Source organism: Argentina silus, assembly GCF_951799395.1.
Source record: "Argentina silus genome assembly, chromosome: 4".
Classification (NCBI taxonomy): domain Eukaryota; kingdom Metazoa; phylum Chordata; class Actinopteri; order Argentiniformes; family Argentinidae; genus Argentina; species Argentina silus.
This window is the reverse complement of record NC_139658.1, coordinates 18136455-18151561: the sequence shown is the minus strand read 5'-3', so window position 1 is coordinate 18151561 and position 15107 is coordinate 18136455. Positions and strand designations below refer to the sequence as shown.

The 15107-nt window shown below is 42.6% G+C and overlaps 4 protein-coding genes across 4 annotated transcripts; 2 read left to right on the top strand and 2 right to left on the bottom strand.

Moving 5' to 3' along the window:
- Positions 1-1228: 1228 nt before the first annotated feature.
- inpp1 (inositol polyphosphate-1-phosphatase) lies at positions 1229-4235 on the bottom strand. The gene is made up of 6 exons (XM_083668035.1): positions 4022-4235; positions 2893-3105; positions 2668-2728; positions 2363-2563; positions 2038-2212; positions 1229-1794 (listed from the first exon to the last, which is right to left on the bottom strand). Exons 2-6 carry the CDS (start codon positions 3094-3096, stop codon positions 1284-1286), a joined length of 1152 nt encoding a protein of 383 aa, XP_083524161.1. The 5' UTR covers positions 3097-3105; positions 4022-4235; the 3' UTR covers positions 1229-1283.
- A 506-nt stretch (positions 4236-4741) lies between these two features.
- Positions 4742-5839, top strand: LOC310803646 (protein S100-B-like; the record flags this gene model as incomplete). Its single annotated transcript, XM_083668500.1, has 3 exons — positions 4742-4765; positions 5277-5420; positions 5693-5839. The coding sequence occupies 3 exons, from the start codon at positions 4742-4744 to the stop codon at positions 5837-5839; spliced, it is 315 nt and encodes a 104-aa protein (XP_083524626.1).
- A 310-nt stretch (positions 5840-6149) lies between these two features.
- On the bottom strand, positions 6150-9817 carry LOC310804070 (peroxisomal succinyl-coenzyme A thioesterase-like). Its single transcript, XM_083669160.1, has 11 exons — positions 9778-9817; positions 9339-9548; positions 9138-9237; positions 8693-8904; positions 8326-8501; positions 8068-8184; positions 7690-7775; positions 7331-7424; positions 7093-7173; positions 6811-6946; positions 6150-6496 (listed from the first exon to the last, which is right to left on the bottom strand). The coding sequence occupies exons 1-11, from the start codon at positions 9791-9793 to the stop codon at positions 6396-6398; spliced, it is 1329 nt and encodes a 442-aa protein (XP_083525286.1). The 5' UTR covers positions 9794-9817; the 3' UTR covers positions 6150-6395.
- A 460-nt stretch (positions 9818-10277) lies between these two features.
- On the top strand, positions 10278-13152 carry sys1 (SYS1 golgi trafficking protein). Its single transcript, XM_083668885.1, has 4 exons — positions 10278-10422; positions 10892-11146; positions 11230-11297; positions 11591-13152. Exons 2-4 carry the CDS (start codon positions 10985-10987, stop codon positions 11829-11831), a joined length of 471 nt encoding a protein of 156 aa, XP_083525011.1. The 5' UTR covers positions 10278-10422; positions 10892-10984; the 3' UTR covers positions 11832-13152.
- Positions 13153-15107: the final 1955 nt, after the last annotated feature.

Sequence of the window (15107 nt, the reverse complement as noted above, 5' to 3'; positions counted from 1 at the left end):
AAAGCCTCAGAGGGCAATTATGAATTTCACTGTGAACAAAGGTTACACTGCCTACTAAAAGTATCTACTACATAACAACCATACTACATACTATTTAGGGCCTGAAAGTACTTCCTGAATAGTGTTCAGTGAATTCATACTACATAGAAAGGAGAATCATTTGAGTATACTAAACTTTCGTACATCTCGCATTCAAAGCTCTCCAGTCTTTGCTTTTCCAAATGGACCAATGTGTGTACACAATTGGGACAGCTTCTCACCAGATAGTCGTTAACAAAAGCATCAATATGGATTTCCTTCTTCACAGCAGCACTAACTAGAGGCATGAATTCCAGACCAGATACTGACCTTTAAATCATTTTCTTAAAATGTCTTCAAATTGGTCTAATCTTCCATGTACTGTAAACCAACAGAGGCTTTTATTCCTTATTTTGCCTCAAATGATTTTTTTTTTGTCCATTCTCTGACTTTACTAATTCATAGAGCTAGGGCTATGGAAACAATGTAGAGCCTGCTTCCTTATGCACCTCTCTTCCATAAAAGGCCCTTTTCTGGACTGCTGCAGATTCCCAGAAGCCAGTCTGCTCCTGTCTCACACACCATTAGTGTTTCTGTCAAAAAGAGACACTTATGATATTTACCAAAAAATCTAGCTGTGATACCACTTGAACTTAAACTGGGTCATCTTGAACAGATATTCTGGTAGGCCGACCAGAGACCAATAACCAATCCAAAGCAGGTTTATTGCCAAGTGCCATATAACGGATCCTCTTCCAACTAAACTCCTGACCCACTTCTGAATACCTTGCTTTGGATTATACTGTGTACGACCCAAGCCTGGTGAGTGAGTTTACTTGGGAGCAAGTTCAGCTTGGGGTCAGATGACTGGAGATTAGGGGGCTCAGACCTACTTCTGCTGGTCATTGCAATGGGCTTCTAACTTCAGACGCATCACTTATGTCTTCACTGAAGTTTGCCACTGACCCATGATGTACCCTGCCAATCAAAAAGCACACCACTGTAAAGAGACTCATATTCCTACGCAATATTTTACCAACAGTGTATACATACAAAGTACTGTAGGTATAGTTTAATAAATGTTTACGTTTCATAATATATTTACATATACAGCTAGCTTTTAAAAATACTGTGGACAGCATTGTTGATAAAAAAACAAACACAGCCCCCCCCGCCCCCCCCCCCCCCAAAAATAGACATATTAAGCATCACTCTATCAGCAACAAAACCTCTGCTTGTGCCCTATACCACCATTTCCCCCTCCATTAAAACTTGTCTTTAAGCTCCTCAATGACTCTGTGGAGCATTTTACAGTCTAAATAAGCCACCAGCCCCCCATGGTTGGCCCAGCGGTCCGCCCCCTGGCTCTTAGTGTGGGGTTGGTGGTAGGTCAACTCCTGGTGCCCCCCCTCACAGGGACCGGAGCGGAGGGACTCTGCCAGGTCTACCATCCCCCCTCCGAGGGCCCGGAGCAGGGCATGAGGTGCGCAGGAGTCCCACTTGAAGGTGCTGCCCTCGGAGAGGACATAGACGTCAGCCAGGCCCTGAATCACACACAGGATTTTGTAGCCGGCTCCAGAGGCGTACATCAGCCTGCCTGGTCCACACAGCGGGGCCAGAGCCTCCTTCACCACTTTCTTCTCACTGGAGCTCAGGACTACAGAAAGCCCCCCCCTTCCTCCAACTGTCCCCTCTGCAGGTCTGTCTTTAGGTCGGCTTAGTGAGCAGGCGTTGACACTCCCGCATGACACACCCCAAAAATGCTGCCCTTTCCATCTGCAACAAGCACATCACATCAAATAGATCTCATTGGCAATAGCAAATGCAGCTTTTTGATGAGAACTTAAATGATATTCTTAAATTATCCTGTATATCAGACTGGTGGCTGATTTGGTTATGGAGCAGTGGTCATCAACCTTGGTCCCAGAGAATGTGCAGACTTTTGTTTAAATTGCTAATGGGCAGTAAATTAGTTGAATCAGATGCTCCACCAAGGTGGGGGACCACTTCTAAACTCACCCCTTGCCCGCTGGGTCCTTGTGGTTGAAGGGCTGGTTGATAACGCCCATTACGGGAACCCCTGTGGCCCGGAGGTAAACCCCAATCAAGACCAGAGCACACTGCAGACCCGATGGACACAGAAACCCCTCCTCCACCACTTCCTCACGACCCTCAATGTACTGGCTGGTGGCATCTTCAGACAAAATCACATTCAAATAACAAAGAGAGTTAAATTGACTAGAATATAATATTCCATGTGTGCATGCAAATCTCCCATTGTTATCATCTAGAGTTAGAATTCTGCCCATTAAGTAAACAGAGGACTGAGGGTAGTCATTGTTACCGATGGGGTCTATCCAGATGCCCAGGTCAGCAGGGCTGAGGGGCACGCTGAGGCTCTCTGTGCCCACGTCTGTGAATTCTGGGTCCTGGTGGATGGCCCGTGCAAGGAGAGAAGCCGCTGTGCGATCACCGTCCAGCACTGTGGCTAGGAGTGCTGCCGTCTCCTCCTCCATCCCACACACTGTGACTGTCACACTCTCCCCTAGGTGGGAGAAAACACACATACACACGGTAAGTCTATGTTTAGTTTAGTGGGGAAAAGAAAAGTAATGGAATTATGCACACTGTTAATATACTAGTACTAACCAAGTCCATTTTCAAACTTGTTGGACTCCTCTCCATGTATGGAGTCAATCATCTCAGGAAACTGAACAAAACAAGCAAGGTGGGGAAATATTAAGATTGGCAAAAAACTTTTAAACATACAACAGAAGGCATACTCTACATTATAGTCCGAAAATCCAGAGGAAGCCAAAGCCTAACAACACCGCATGCTGCAAACACCAACCCGACACTCAGTCGGTCCTTTACCTGAACTCCAACATCATGGCGGATCATCTCTTGAATCACGACGTCGGCCAGCGTCTTAAAGTCCTGGACAAACTTCTTGTTCTTGTCATCGCCAGTCTTCTCTTGGACCAGGAGCTGAAAGAGTGGGGCCTCCTGCCTACAGACCCGAGCCACATTGGCTGCCTTCTCTGACACCCGCAGCAGTAGCCTCAGCAGATCAGCCATACCTGACACCTGAGAGAGGAGGGGAGCCAACACCATGGGCATGCAAAGTAGACCAGAGGGTTAGGGTTAGGGTTAGTACTGTAATACAGTAGTTTACAAAGGTGTTTGTGGTGTGAACAACCTAACAGGGTTACAAAGGTCTTGAGACCCTCCGGACAAGTGAAACAATGCCTGGCCACAGCTGTCATTTGAGCTGTGACCTAGTAGGAACAGCGGGTCCATAGGAAACACTGCTGTAGGGGATGGGGTGGGCGATAAGAACAAAGGTGGAATGAGGTGAAAATATGATGCACCTTTCAAACCCTTGTCTAAATGATTTTAGTCTGAAGAGAAGCAAGGCTACACAGTGGTGATGTGGTGGCCCCCATTAGGAGGGGAAAAAAGAGAGGGTTATATAACAGCAATTTCAGAGATTTAACTAAATTATCCAGGGGAGGCCTGGATATATTCATAGTTAATGTGTGTGTGTGTGTGTGCAAGGGAGAGAGAGAGTGCCTCTGGGATAATTATAGCCTACAAATGAAATCAGGACATGTCTGAAAAAGAATGACCTCAATGTTTAACCTATAACCAATTGACTGTTATCAAACATAAGCTACAGGTATTTAGAGCACACAGCAGTCTACAGGAAAACAACCAGGAAAACAACCAGGCTGAAAACAACCACACAATTAAAATCCAAATATATTCAAATCAGGCATTTGAATTGTGGCTCAATTCAGAATGTAGGCTTTATGTGCGCATATTCTCACGCACCTGTAGTTCATTAGTGGAGAAAAACACTTAACAACAACTCACTCCAGGCAATCGAGTAGGCTATCTGAGCCCGAATCTAGATCCGCAAACTTTTTTTCCCCAAACACAAAAATACCCGACTATATAAATTGTAGGCTACCGAATGTAAGATGTGTACAGATGTTCTTACCGGAAAGGTCCAAGCTGATTTTGTTAGTCTTTTCTCGTCTATTGCCCTTGGAAGCTAACCTGTCGCAATCCGAGCTGAAAATGCTTAGTGTCAATGGTGAGGATTTTCTGAATGGGCGTGACGCAGCGCAGTCACAGGACGCTACAATAAAACACAGGCGATACTCAAAAGGAATATAAATTCGCTACTTCAAAGACGGAGACTGAGTTGCCTGTTCTTGTTTGGTTACGTCAGTGCAGATGTTGCGTATCGGAAGGGCGGACGGAGGTGATTTTCCACTGAGCGCGAAGGCTTCTTCTGCGTCGTCGATGTGGGCGGAGTTTAAAATGTAGTGCCATGCAACAGTAGTAGGCTGCAGTATGATTTTAAAATACTGGTAGGTGACTACAAGTAGGCCCACAATGAAGGTAAACACGGGAAAACTGAAATGCATTATACAATTAAACACACTGCAATGCTCCATGCGTGACATGACAAAACATTTTTTTTTTTAAATTTAGAATTGCAACAATGTCACGTCAGCATTTAGGCCTTGAATAGATTTGTTCTCTACAGCGCCATCAAATTATTTCTAAATCATATCCAAGGTAAATGTGACCCTAAACAGTCGTATCGTAGCAACATGCGTACTTCTACTTTTGTCTGATCTGACAACAAGGACAGTAACAGGATCCCATTACAGTGACAAATTAAGGAGGAAATAGTTTCAGTCAAGCCTAAATGGCCTCTCAGTCCCCACTACCGGTATCCATTAAGCATGCGTTAAGCATTACTTCATGTAAGGAGCTTTCATGTGGTTGATCAATACAGTGCTACTGGTCTCACCACTGAGGCGAGGCAGTTTACAAAAACCAGTGGACAAGGAGTGTCTCAGTCAGAGCATCAGTCTGCACCAAGCCTCATCCATTACCAAGCAAGGAAGAGTCTCTACAAATGCAGGTAAAACTTAAATACAAACAATTGAGTGTTAATGATGCATTTGCATGAAATTGGTAGTTTTTGCAAAAAGATAACTTATTTTTTTGTTATGTCTTACCAATTTCTTTCTGTGGTTGTATTTGTCCTTGTGTCACGATACCATTTGTAAGCACAATGTAGAGTTGTTTATAGAGAACATGATAAGTATATGCACTATGTAGATAGTTACAATTGTCTATTCTTTTTGACACAATGGAAGAATAATTATATACCAAAAAGTTTAAACATGAAGTACACAATTGATGTTAATGGTAATGTAGTGCTACGTTCCTGACAGGGATCTCAGCAGAGCAGGTCGGACCTAGAGTGTTCAATGATCAACATCATCCGTGTATTTCACAAATACTCTGGTCACAAGTGCAAGCTGAAGAAAGCCGAGCTCAAAGATCTTATCAATAACGAGATGAGCCAATTCATCACTGTGAGTCTCCTTCTCTCTCTGAATGTATTAAAAGGGGAAATTATTATTTGACAATGGGTTATACTAGTGAAATATATCTTGACAGTGTTGTGGTAATTTATGTGTCAGATTATGCAAAAGATAATTATTTTAATCTTTTGTAATTATATAACCATTGAGTGCAGTTGAATGTTTTAGATGATAAATACTTTATTAGGCCGTATCAAACACATCTGATGGAATTAATGTGTTTGAACTGTGCCGGTCTTTCACCCTAATTTTCCTTCGTAAAGAAAATCCAAGAGAACGAGACTCTGGATGAGCTCTTTACAGACCTTGACCAGAACGGAGACCTGGAGATCGACTTCCAAGAGTTCATTGCCCTCATCGCGATGGTTACATCATCATGTCATGACCTCTTCATCAATGCACATCGTTAGTGGCATCATGTGAACATTAAATGTGATGAGGAAGACTTGAGAATGAATGTGTCAGTGAGTTTTTCAATGAGAGAAATGACAACATACAGATCCAATACCAAATTGACCCATAGCCTCTACCCACTAGGCACTAGAGGGATTGGATAGGTGGAAGAAATATGCAAAAAAATAGCATCTAGCCTATCATATGTCAAGGTGGAGCTGTAAGTACTGTATGTTACTGCCCAAAGGTCAGGGCTAATGGTCGGGTGTGACATTTCCACATGCAGATGGAATAATTAGAAGGTCACCTAATGCTGTGTATGGATTTTATTATAGCATAACATTTTGTGTGTATACAATGTAAGAAATCAATGACATCTCTAGAAAATTCTGCATTAGGAAATAGTGAATTTACATTCTGGATCACACCGAGTGCGAGTTAGGGGCTGCATATGAGCCTCATATACAGGCTGTTTTGGACTGCCTATAGAGGTCTTGCAGTGTGGAGTGATGCGTGTGAAATTGACCGTACTGTCCAAAAGTGTTCAAAAGGCTGCTCCACACACTCTCACCCTCACCCTCTTAGATTACATTCCATAAATTCCAGGATCCTCCTCCAGGCGTCTTCCTGGGCGGCAGCATGGGGTGCCAGGTGCCCACCCCAGAGAGTGATCACTAAAAAACATCAGGACAACATGGGAAATAACCAGGAAAACACCCCACTTACTGTACACTCTGTTTCACCATAAAATATATAGATTCTCTATTACAAACCATTTAAATTTATATTTTCCTGATTACAGTATGACTACATATAAAAAGAGAACAAGATACATTGATTGTTTTAGCATTCTATAATAATAATATGTTTCCCTTAAACTGTCATAGAAATAATAAATATTCAGAAAAATAAACATTTATATCATAACTGCAAAACAAACTAGGCGATTAAATAGGCGATGTTGTGCATGAGAGAGGAGGGGGCGTACATTTATTTGGTCTGACGGACCACAGGGAGGCTCGAGCATTAGGTGTATAAGGCGGCTCAATCAGGTGACCAGCACCCGGGTACGACAGACGGGTGAACAGGTGAGATCTACCTGCAGCCTTTAGGGTCTCCTCAATCTGAAAGCCAACAAGATTTTGGTTTACCTTTTGTAATGCAAAAGTATAGCTACATCAGATCTTACAAGAACATCAAGGCACATGCCCTGTGTGCCATGTTGAGTGTTTTTAACTGTAAGGAAGGATGCAGAAAAACGTCTCTATACCTCATTCGCATTCTCAATTGATGCAGAGCTCTGGTCGTCTTCACCCACAATGCACAGCAGGGGGCAGCGCAGGTTCTCAACCTGCACACAGAGACTATATTATCCTCAACAGCTGGTTGCTCTAATCTTGCAATCTTGATATCAATTAGCAGAGGTATGGTTAATACATTTTCTGTGCAAGTGTCTTTAGAGGGTTTCTCAACCTTATTAGTGTGTTTGACAGAGTTATTCAGCTTACCTTTGCTTTGTTCTCCGGTGGAATGTTGTTGGGTGTGGACACTTCTCTGAAACTGACATAACCCTGCTCATCATAGCTCCAGTGCTTCTGGTTACTACACCACAATGGGTGAGACAAGAAAAAAAACAAGCCCCCTTTCAGCAATAACATACTTAGTATTATATCTTGAAATCCTTATCAAGTCATCTTTGAGGCATATTCTCGTTTAAACAGGTCTTGTGTCAGGGTTTTGATATTGCTTCTATAAACCGAAGCATCTACAATATACCCTTTGACATAATAAGATGAGAGACTTTGCTGTTGGTAATGAATAATTCAGAACTATAATGCTGTTATATGTCTCCATCGAAACCACTAACCTTTCAAAGGTTTCGGTATTGCCGTCGCTGTCCGAGATATTGTTGTGACTTCCGATTGGACCATTGACACCGATCACACACTTGGGCTGATAGATAGAAACTAAGTGAACAGAAATCTAAGGTATTTCACACCTGACACAGACTTGTGACAGACACTTTATCAAAACCTTATGAACTTCAACAATAATCTTCCTTACATAAACCTTGCATAAATGTATCCACAATTTTATCTTTTACATCAATTCTGGTCATTCCAACTTACACATAACCATCACCTTCTGATCACAACAAAAGAGGTATGAAAATTATCTGATTATTTAAGACATAGGCAATGAGTATAGGCCCAGATGACCCTCAGAGGTTAATGGGCAGACTTACATTGACATTGATCTGAGTGGCGATTCGCAGACACAGGTAAACCCCGAAGGAGAGGCCCATGAGCCCAATCCTGTCCCCACACACCTGGGGGTGGTCCTGAAGCATTTGGAATGCTGCCTGTGAACAATCATTGAGAAATTGAAGGAAATAACAGAGGAGAATTGCCAAGATGCCAGTTTGTTACATGCAAGGGTGAAAAACATTCACCCAGCAGAAACGTAATAGAAACATAGCAAGATACAAACTAAACCCACTTACCCTAAAGTAGGCATCCCCTACATTGATAGAGTTGAGTGGACCAGGAATGTCCTTGTGCCCGAAGTAGGCCAAGGCAAGGCTGGCAAAGCCTCTGGACGCAAACAGGGCAGAACGGTACTCTATCAGTCCTCCACCCATACCCCAAAGGTCCACCATTGCTGGAAACGGGCCTGGGCCTATGGGGACCAAACAGCCAGCACCCCATCACTCTGAGTACAGGACTAATACTGTGGTGATAATTCCTTGTGTTTAGGCACTGTGTAATCATCCATCATCTAGCATTTGAAATGTGATTTGACTTAGCTCTTTACCACACATTGCTCATATGACATATCAATACCAATTTTCTATCAAACCTAGTTCTCACCTGGGGGTAAGAATAAGGTCCCCACGACTCCATTCTGCCGAATCTCTATTCTCCTGACGCCTGGCGCCATGTACCAGCGCTGAACAGTCACAGCAGCCAACTCCTGATCTCTCCTCTGCCTCCGCTCCATGGAACTCTCACTGGGTGAAATGTGCCCCTCCAATAAGGACAACTGAACAGAGTATGGAGTCTCAACGTCTTTTTTCCTCAGCCTGTGGGAAGAATACACAAAGGTGGAACTGTCACCAACAGTAGGAACAAACTTTAGAAGGGTATTCTCTGGGGACCAGTGCTTTACTGGTTGAAATCAATTGAATCGTTTTTTCCTTTGCTTTGGGGTTACTTTGTTGATCAATAACATTGTTTGCCTCAAAATCATGTTCAACGTCATTGACAGTTGTCGTAATTGAACTTTCTTTGTTCTGTTTACTCTCTGATTTCCCACCTCAGACCCTCTCTTTCCCCAAACGCAGGCTGCAGGCCCCAGAACAGTCCCATCGGCTCACAGCCCACATAAGAACCCCCTACGGACTGATCCCTGCTTACTGTGAGGAGAAGGGGGTTAGGCAGGGGAGTTCGGGATGAGTGAACAATGATAGGTAATCCAGAAATCACAGCACCTGTATTAATCAGTAATGTGACTCACAGTTGATGACACCTTTCTTGTCTGTGTTGTAGTGGGAGTGTGCCTCCCACAGGTCACCATCCTCATTGTGCATGTGTGCACACAGTGTGACAGGGGAGTGAGGTGGCAGGTAACGCCCCTCCAGAGTAATCTGCTCATCTATGAGGCCTCGGGTTGGTGTGGCTGTCAAAAAAGGGGCTGGTCTACAGTTGCTCCTCCATCTTACTGTCCCTGAGAAGAAGAAGACAAAAATTAGGATCAAACAGTGGATTTCCCACTGTGCAATGCAGTGGTGATGTAACAGGACAGGACTAAGTGTAGCAGCTCCAGTAAATGGAAAGTTAAATATAAAGATGTAAATGAAGTTCAGGATGTTAGTCACATAGAATAATGTCTGACAAAAACATTAGAAAATAATTAATGTGCTCGATGTAATGGCTCAGATTAATTAAATCCTTACCCACGGGACCATGCATGCATGCCTTCTTCCTCTGGATGTTACCCCCACAACGCCATAGTCCTGCCACACACACATGTGCTCTCAGCATGCTGGTCAGACAGGCTACCCTGTATCCAAATGTAATGCAATGTTCAAAAACAAAAGTGAGAATATAAACTATTGTTAAATGTATTCAGTCTTGCCCAACTGAAGGGAATTGGTAGTACTGGACCAAAGTGTGAGCTCAGTCTATTCTCCAGTCCAGGATTTCTCTAGCTCAAGTTAGTTTTTTCTCTGACAGAGATTAACCTTCAACCATAGTCTTTCGTAATACACTGGAATGTTGCACAGCTGTTAAATTCAGATGTTTAACCGAGACCTCATGACTGAATTTCAAAATAAAATCAAATGCTGTTTTGTTTAATTAGTTTACTTCCACTGGGGACTTTTATTATGAAAATAATTTCTGAAGAATTAATAACTTCCGGGTTATCTACAGTTGTTTGTTTTCTTCTCGTATTTCTGTTAGTCGTCATCAGATCCACGGTGTCTAATGTATACTTAATCTCCAATGGTCTTTTTAACTGGAGATTTTTTAAATTTAAATATTGCAGACCGCGTTTTCTCTTTGACTTGATATTGCGTGTGTTCCCAGTAGAAGTAACGGTATGTATGCTTCGTACAGACTTCCCCTGGTCAGTGCTAGCTTAGCTAGCTAAATTAGCTAGCCAGACGTAGCTAGCTTGCTCATACAGTTGCCAGCTAATCCAATTAGTTAGCTATCAAAGTTATTATTCATTTACGAGAGTTAGCTAGTCATATTGTCGGATATGTGTTTACTGAAAGCGTTGCCATGTTGATAATTAGCTGTGGGTTGACCATCTGCGTAGGCCATCTCAGTCAGTCTGCTCCGAGCCCTATCAATAGCAGAGCGAGGTGAGCCGATTGCAGAGAAACAAATGTCAGATACACAAAAGCGTGTAGCCGTCGACTTCGACTAAGCAGAGGGAGACTTGCCATCAGGGCTAGTGTATGCTTCATGAATATCAGTCAACACCGTGTAAAGCAGGATTGCTAAGTTGACAGTGGGATACAAAGCTACATGTTAATGAAATGTCTGTCCTTGTCGTTTCAGATACTGAATTATTGAGAATAAACAGCAGAGGGCTTGGCCTTGCTCCTTGTCAGCTATTGGGGGGATCCCTGTATCCCTGCCCAAGGCATAGGAATGGCCAGTCATTTCCGCAGCTACATCTGGGACCCCGTTCTTATTGTGTCTCAGATTGTGCTGATGCAATGCATCTACTACAGTTTCTTGGGTCTTTGGTTGGCTGGAGTTGACAGTCTTGTACATACCAACCGATCACTTGATCAGATCTTCAGCTATGAAGTGAGTCCTAGATACGTGTCTATAAGTTTACCCAATGTTCATGTGTTGGTGTCCTGACTCATGCCATGGCTTTATACTTGCAGCTGCTTGGATTTGCAACAATACAGGGCAGACTCTCTATGATGGCTTTCATCTTGAACTCACTTACTTGGTAAGTTAATGGGTTTACTCTGAGTGTTTCTTGACCATTCAACACTTTGTATGGCCAAGGAGGGATATGAAAAAGTGATGTCTTCTATAGTTTTAATACTTGCTTTACATTAGTTAAATCATCATAATGTGCTGAGAGTGTACTTCATATAAGACAACCGTAACATTTGATTAACTTAACTCTACTAAGTCACACACATCACCATTGTCTTTACAGTTACACATGCACTTACAGTGAACAACCAACCAGTTTTGTATGTGAAATGTTAAGACGTGTTACCTCTGTCTCATCAGCGCCCTTGGCCTGTGGTTCTTCATCCGTCGAGGGAAGCAGTGTCTGGACTTCACCGTCACTGTGCACTTCTTCCATATGATTGGCTGCTGGATCTATAATACCCATCTCCCAGCAGCCCTGTCCTGGTGGCTGGTCAATGTGGCCTGCATGGCCCTGATGGCTGTGATTGGAGAGTACCTTTGCATGCGGACTGAGCTTAGGGCCATCCCAGTTAACAGTGGACCTAAGTCTAACCTTTGACCTCCATCTGTGCCCACTCTGTGAAACTGGGAACTGTTAATCAGGAATTGGACCAGAAGTGGCATTTTTGTGCCCAAAGAGGTGACCAGAACTGGAAAGAGAGCTGCAGAAATCCTGTGGTTGAATTTAGAGACAGAGATGCTCTGAGTTGAAAGAATGCACACCTCTCAACGGATTCAACAACTTTATGATGAACTGTAATGATATTGGTTGGTTTGCTGTATTTATTTTTAAATATGTACTACCCATCTAATCGTGTTCATTTACTTCCTCAACCCACTAAGATACCGCATTTTTTAACATGTGAAAGCAGATTTGAGTTTGCAGTGTTCTATGGACCCTCATGACTGTATGGTTTTACTGACAGCTTCATATATATATATGGAAAGCAACAGTAGCAGCTAGATCTCTGTTGATCATGATATATGCATTTATCTCTAAATCACAGCTCTCTAGAGAGGAATATTGCATCAGAGCCATTTGTCCTAAATATAGTAATGTTTGTTGTCATATACATATGTTCATTTAACAACTTCTTTCATGTCGATTTTGGTGAAGCCATTTCACTGTTAACTTGTTAAAAATATACCAGTTGAGTGCTAGTTTGCTATTCAATGTTAAATCTGAGATTTAAGTCCCCCCTCTCAAATGTATGGCTTTATTTCATGCATTAGCATCACCAAGGGCTTCCCTGTACTGTAAAGGTTAAGATGTAAACATGACAAGCAAGCACATAGAATGCATCCTGCATTTCCATATAGTATATATACATACTGCTCACATACCATGCTATGTGAGCAGTATGTATCTCATAAGCATTAAAACGCAGCACTGTCATATTGGTTTTAAGTGTTCTCTATGCCGACCAGATGGTCCCTCTGGGGATGGACTGTCAGCCACCACCTGGGTTCTGACAGGATGCTGTCACTGTGTGCCTGTGTGAGGTCCATGGTGAAATGACATAAACCTACATTCATATTTTTTTGCGTTCATGGTTTTCAAAGTTATTTTCCAAAGTTATTTCCAAATAATGGTCAAACATCTGTCGGCCTGGACTTTCCACATTCTGGATCATTTCTCTGAAGTTTGTGTGAGATTAGAAGATTTAGTTGCTTTGAAAATCTGGACTAAGCAGTGTCATGTTTCTAAACCTCTGCTCTATCAATGGTTGAGCAGTGCTGTAATGCATTGGGAGGTTTTATCTACGGTAAATCATTAGCTGAGGGTTGATTCTTTTTCTCTCTGGAACATGTTTTTAAACCATAAGGCTTGACTTTTCAGGTAATGTTTTTTTTTTTTTCGTAATAAAGCAAGTGAAATAAAGTCATACATGCCTGCATTTATTGGGTCTAAAGTGGACTGTAATGAGGTCGACACTTCAGGTCTGTGCTTTACATGGGACAATGGAATGAACTCTAGAATGACCCCCCTCTAGAATGAACTCTAGAATGACCCCCACCTCTCATCAGTCCTAAGATAGACCACATCAAGTGTGGACATTTAAAATGACATGACACAACACAAGCCCTGTAGTAAAGCATTATCAGATGTGAAAATATTTGATATCTATAGAAATCCATTGCACTGGACCATAAGCCTGAAGAAAGTCATTGTTCAGCTAACTTTTGTGCTTTTGATCCATCTTTGGTGTTTATAAGAGCACTGATGTTCTTTCCACCTCTTGCATCACTGTGACTGGAGCCAGATGAATATTACAATACTGTAGGATAGGTCTACATATGAAGTAATTTCCTTACTCATCAGATTTCAACAGGTTACACAAGCACATTATTTTAGAATGCAGCAAGTTACTGCGAGGTGATATAGACCTTTCTTAAACAATGGAAATACAGTAGCCTAAATTAAGTGCTACCTAAATAATCTTGGACATGATCAACACAAAAAGAAAGTGATTCATTTCAGTGTAAGACATTGTGGGTGAAGAGATGGACGTCAGAAATGTCAACACGGAGATAACATAAGGAGAGGCTTACACCTCATTCTAATATACTCCGTCGCGTGCGTCAGACGTGCCGTGACAGCCTGGACGAACGCTGAGCCTTTTGACGGACGTGGCTGATGAAGGCATCCAAACTGATTATAATGGGAGAGATCTGCTCTCCACCTCGACCCTCGCGCGCGGCGCGGGCAATTCGGATGCAGCGTTACAACACGCTTGGATGTTTGCCTCCCCTGGGGGAGTCCTGTGGACCCTGATCCCTCATGCACCCTCTGCGTCTCCCTCTCTGGTCCACAGCCAGGTGGGGGAGAACAGATGGGAGCGCACTAACGAGCGCCTGATTGGCGGCTGGGCTGTAACATGCTGTAGGCAGTCCTCATTATTAACACCTTGCCACAGGGAAGACTAAAAAAAGAAACCTGGGTGTAAATGAGTGGTGAAGCTGGGGAGTGACGGGTTATCTCTGAACGACTCCCCATACTCTCTATGTATCTATCCATCTATCTGTCTATCTATCTGTCTATCTATCTGTCTATCCATCCATCTATCTATCTATCTGTCTATCCATCCATCTATCTATCTATCTATCTGTCCGTCCGTCCGTCCGTCCGTCCGTCCGTCCATCCATCCATCCATCCATCCATCCATCCATCTATCCATCCATCCATCCATCCTTCCGTCCGTCCGTCCGTCCGTCCATCTATCTATCTATCTATCTATCTATCTATCTATCTATCTATCTTTCTATCTATCTATCTATCTGTCTATCCATCCATCCATCTGTGTCTGTCTGTCTGTCTGTCTGTCTATCTATATCAATCTATGTATTTATCGATCTTTACATTTGGCATGTATAGAAACCTGTGTAATGCATAGGAACAACTCACATCTTAAACTTCGTACTTTATTTTGTCAAACACATTACTTTGCAATACAATACTCAATACAGGCTTTTGTAAATAATTTACTTTGTAGTTGAGACCACATACATATTTAATATTTTACATTCAGTAGTGTTTCCTGATGTATTTTCTCTACAGTATTTATTTTAATGATCCACCATACATGGCTTATTAATATAATTGGTGGTTTTGATATCTCCCTTAAATAATGTGGTCATTTTCATGCTTCCTTTAGCTGCCGATATCACAGAAAAGTAAAGTAGTAACTCTCTCAGTGATAACCATACATATTGCTCATGCTTTGAGGACGGTACAACTCACAACTCAGTTTATTGTTCTTGGACACTTGCCACCAGACACACAGATTGGGTGACAGAATGCTACCACATTCAGAAGCACAGAATAGGTGTGGTT